This window comes from Fulmarus glacialis, unplaced genomic scaffold, assembly GCF_000690835.1.
Source record: "Fulmarus glacialis isolate BGI_N327 unplaced genomic scaffold, ASM69083v1 scaffold21331, whole genome shotgun sequence".
NCBI lineage: Eukaryota > Metazoa > Chordata > Aves > Procellariiformes > Procellariidae > Fulmarus > Fulmarus glacialis.
This window is the reverse complement of record NW_009191156.1, coordinates 249-3905: the sequence shown is the minus strand read 5'-3', so window position 1 is coordinate 3905 and position 3657 is coordinate 249. Positions and strand designations below refer to the sequence as shown.

Below are 3657 nucleotides of genomic sequence, written 5' to 3'. Positions count from 1 at the left end.
GACACCCGACGGCTGCCCGGGGGCTCACGGGTGCAATGGCCGGCTGCTGCCTCCCCGGTCTGGGGAAGGAAAGCTCCGGTGCTGCCGGGTGCCGCAGCACCCAGGAGGGAGAGCCACCGCAGCCAGCCGAGGGTAACTCTTAAACGGCAAAACAAAACAAACATCACTTTGCAGCTTGGATGAGAAGGCGTTAAACGTGCCACCGCCACGAGGGAGGATTACACAGGCTGCTTGAGGATCCGGCTCTCCACTAAGGTGTTTTTCACAGTAAACAAACAGACACGATGCTTGTTGCAATGTTAGAAGCAGCCTGATCAGGCACTCGAGCATCTTTCCTTGGCATTTATCACTGGTCTGCTAATTAGTCAAGAAAAGCAGTCTCCTCCTTAGATGTAAGGCAGGAGCAGCCGGCAACAGCACAAAGACAAATCAGCATAACTCTGCCCTGTCCTCAGGTTTCACCTGCGCTGGCACAACAGAGGCCCGGGCATTCCCCCGAGCACCTCGTTAGCTCTGGGGACAACGGCTGGGCAGACCGTGACGAGACCACTAGGAGAAGGGAAGGGAGGAGGACGAGGTAGGTAAACCCTGCACTGTCCCGGCTTGCACCAGGTGCGCAGCTGGTGGGAAAGCACACAGTGATGCCAGCCAAGCACCCGAGCACCGTGCAAGTGGGTGAAGTCGTCTGCAAAGGCGTTGGGTCGCACGGGTGACACACCATCTCCCTCCTGCTCCCCTGAAGTAGCAAAACCCCTTCTCTAAATAGTGGTTTTGTTTCCCGTTGACTTGACAAAGCAGAGCATCAGGTCCAGCTGGAGCTCGCCACCACAGGCAGCGACCCAGGAAGAGCTTTTTTCGCCCAGAACACGGCGTGAGCGGGCGTTGTTCTGGTGGGAGCTCAGTCTGTCACAGGGAACAGCACTTTCTTCCGGCCCAGCGTTACCTACAGCAGCTGCTCCAGAAGAGAAACTATCGCGCAAGAAAAGATGCTCCGTCCTGCGCCTCACTCAGCGGAGTTTGGGCCGAGTGTTTCTGAGACCGCAGTTCTAGTCAGTTTAAAAGAACAAAAAAAAAAAAAGCAAAAAGCTTCCCAAGAAAAAAACCAACCTTGGCCTTTCTTGGATATTAAAGGTGAACAGTTATGGCCAGAAGAAAACCTCCCCTTGCATCAGGGTCCATTTGCAGTTGTGAGAGGGAAAAACTCAGACCAGCAGGTCCCACCTTCCTCAAGGAGAGCTGAAAGAGCAACGTTTCAGCCGGCAGCCGCAGCCCCACCAGCAACGCTTACAGGGTGACCTCCAGTGGGATGAGGAAGACATGACAAATTTCACATTACATGAAGAGGAAACTTTATTTTAAATCCATCTCTGTGCATTATAAAGGAGCAGAAAGGGGAAAGAACAGGGTCCTTTGGAGCTTACCGTACCACCACCCCAGGGCACTCGCGCGGCTACAGGATTTCAGGCTGGTTACAACGTGAGTCGACTCCTGCCACTTTGGCAGAGAGGTGTAACCGTCAGCTCCACCAAGGTGAAAGGAGGACAGAAAGGGTGTGACGCGCACACAATCGCAGATGGGAGTTATATCCCTGCAGTCCTACATTCAAACTGCCCGACGGGCTCAGCAGATGGACTTTCAGGCACGGAAGAAGTGGCCGACCCAGCCCCGTGCCCCGTTGCCTCCTCAGATGAGCTCCAGTGACGCAGGCGACAGCCGGGGGAATCCACGTCAGGTCCCGTCTCCCCTCCGTACCACAGCAAGAGCCACCTCCACCTGCCAGACAAGCTGGCGCCTGGCAGGCACGCCTGCTGCCGAGGCTGCTGCAGCGCCCCGAGCAGCTGAAGCCCCGCTCAGAGAGCAGCCGTTCGCCGGGGCTCACTGACAAGACGCCAATGGTCCTTGCTCAAGCAGAGATGACTCCTGTCTTCCCCGAACCGCATGCGAAGGAGTACAGCCTGGCAGCCTTTGACAAGGGAACTTGTCAAAACACAGTTTCAGACAGCTACAGTCACATCCATTTTGAAACAGTTAACTTCTCCTGCCCTCCCCTAACAACTCTGCAAGCCCCCCGTGTTCAGCAGCAGCTTTCCAGCTACAGCAGCTGGCTTGTTTCCGTAACTCCCCCAAACTACACCCAAACACGGCGTCGGTGTCTCAGGACTTGGCGCAGGACTCCCCAGGCCCTCCTCCAGCGGACCGAGGGTGCTTTCCCGTGCTGCTAGCTCCCCTGCCTCCACCCTGCTTCCTCTTCATTTGGCCCTGTGACTCCGCTTTAAGTGTCTCAATCCAGAAGGCGTCAAAAGAGCCAGGAGCCTGGTATCCCGGCTCCTGAGGATCGAGGGCGTCTTTGCTGAGTAGGACACATATGGCAGGAATGTTTCTCTTCACTGTCAAGGCATCGAGGCCTGCCTCAGGCACAATGGGTTCCCAGATCTCTTCGATCTGTTTGAAGAGCACTTTGGTGATCTGGTGCAGCTCTTTGAGCCTTCGTTTCATGATCTCCACACAGGTGATGGTCTTGCTGACGGCCTTGCCTGAACCAGTGAAAAGGATCTGCCTCACCGAGTCCAGCTCCATCTTGCCGATGGCATAGCCCATCAGATTTCTGATTTTGCTCCCGTCCTTCACTTTCATTTCAATAATATCAGGGGGCAGGTCAGTGAAAGGAAGAGGACAAGGTTTCTCCACAATTTTGGTTTTCTTATAGTTCTCCATTCTGCAGTGCTGAAAAGGAAAATGGATCCATTAATACAAACTCCCACTATAATTGCTGCGCAAAGAAACTCTCACCACAATTAGCTACAACCTTTCCGCTGAAGGGCACTCCGAGCTGTCAGAGTTGGGATCCTGAAAAGGCATATCCAAAAGACCAGCAAGAATGCCCTAGTCAGGCTGAGGAGTCACTTGTACCCAGACTTCCTCAGCACTACCTACAGCATGAGCACTGCCACAGGGCAGCCTGGGCCCCGACAGGCACGCAGTGAAAGGGACAGCTTTGGTGTTGTGGGCCTAAGCAGGATGAAGTAGAAAATACAGGCTGCATCTCAGGGAAAAACAGAGAACAAATGGGTGAGCTGAAGTTATTGGGAACAGAAGCCAGTGGCATACTGACTAGAACTGCACACCGTGAGATGCACCAGAATGTGCATACAATGAACCCAGGCACAGCTCACCTTCAGCAGCTCGGGTATGTGACAGACACAGGCTCGTGGGGCTCTGAGCCCCACGACTGGCCAGGCTAGGTGAAAGGCCAGGGAATAGATACTGGATAAAACAGTGCAGGTCGCAGGGGAGATGGCTAGCCAGGGGTTGCAGGCAGAAGACACGTGACTAGCAAGAAGCAAGGCAACAGAAAGGCACATGATGAACAAAAAAAGGGTTCTCTGAGGGAAGTGAAAGACAGATGGGTCCAGTCTCATAGCTCCCCTCTCTGCCAAGGCAGCCTCCCTCTACTGGCATCCTTACCGAGGCCTGCCTAATCTGCGTAGGGCACCCCTCTCCCCACCACAGAAAGCCCAAGGTGCCCAAGCATGCAGCACTAAGGCTTTGTTATCTGTAGGCTCGTGAGCCCTGTTTCACCCAGAACCAGCACCTTGTACCCCATCCCCTATGGAGACAGGACAGGTCAATGCCCCCGCTCTGTACCGAGGAAGCACA

General features: G+C 54.6%; 1 protein-coding gene across 1 annotated transcript; it reads right to left on the bottom strand.

The window, feature by feature from the left end:
* Positions 1-2154: 2154 nt before the first annotated feature.
* LOC104083190 (ribonuclease P protein subunit p25-like protein) lies at positions 2155-2715 on the bottom strand. The gene has a single exon (XM_009586593.1). It carries the CDS (start codon positions 2713-2715, stop codon positions 2155-2157), a length of 561 nt encoding a protein of 186 aa, XP_009584888.1.
* Positions 2716-3657: the final 942 nt, after the last annotated feature.

Bases quoted from the DNA above. Each gene is read 5' to 3' on its own strand.
- LOC104083190 (XM_009586593.1), bottom strand. From the start codon at position 2,715: ATGGAGAACTATAAGAAAACCAAAATTGTGGAGAAACCTTGTCCTCTT.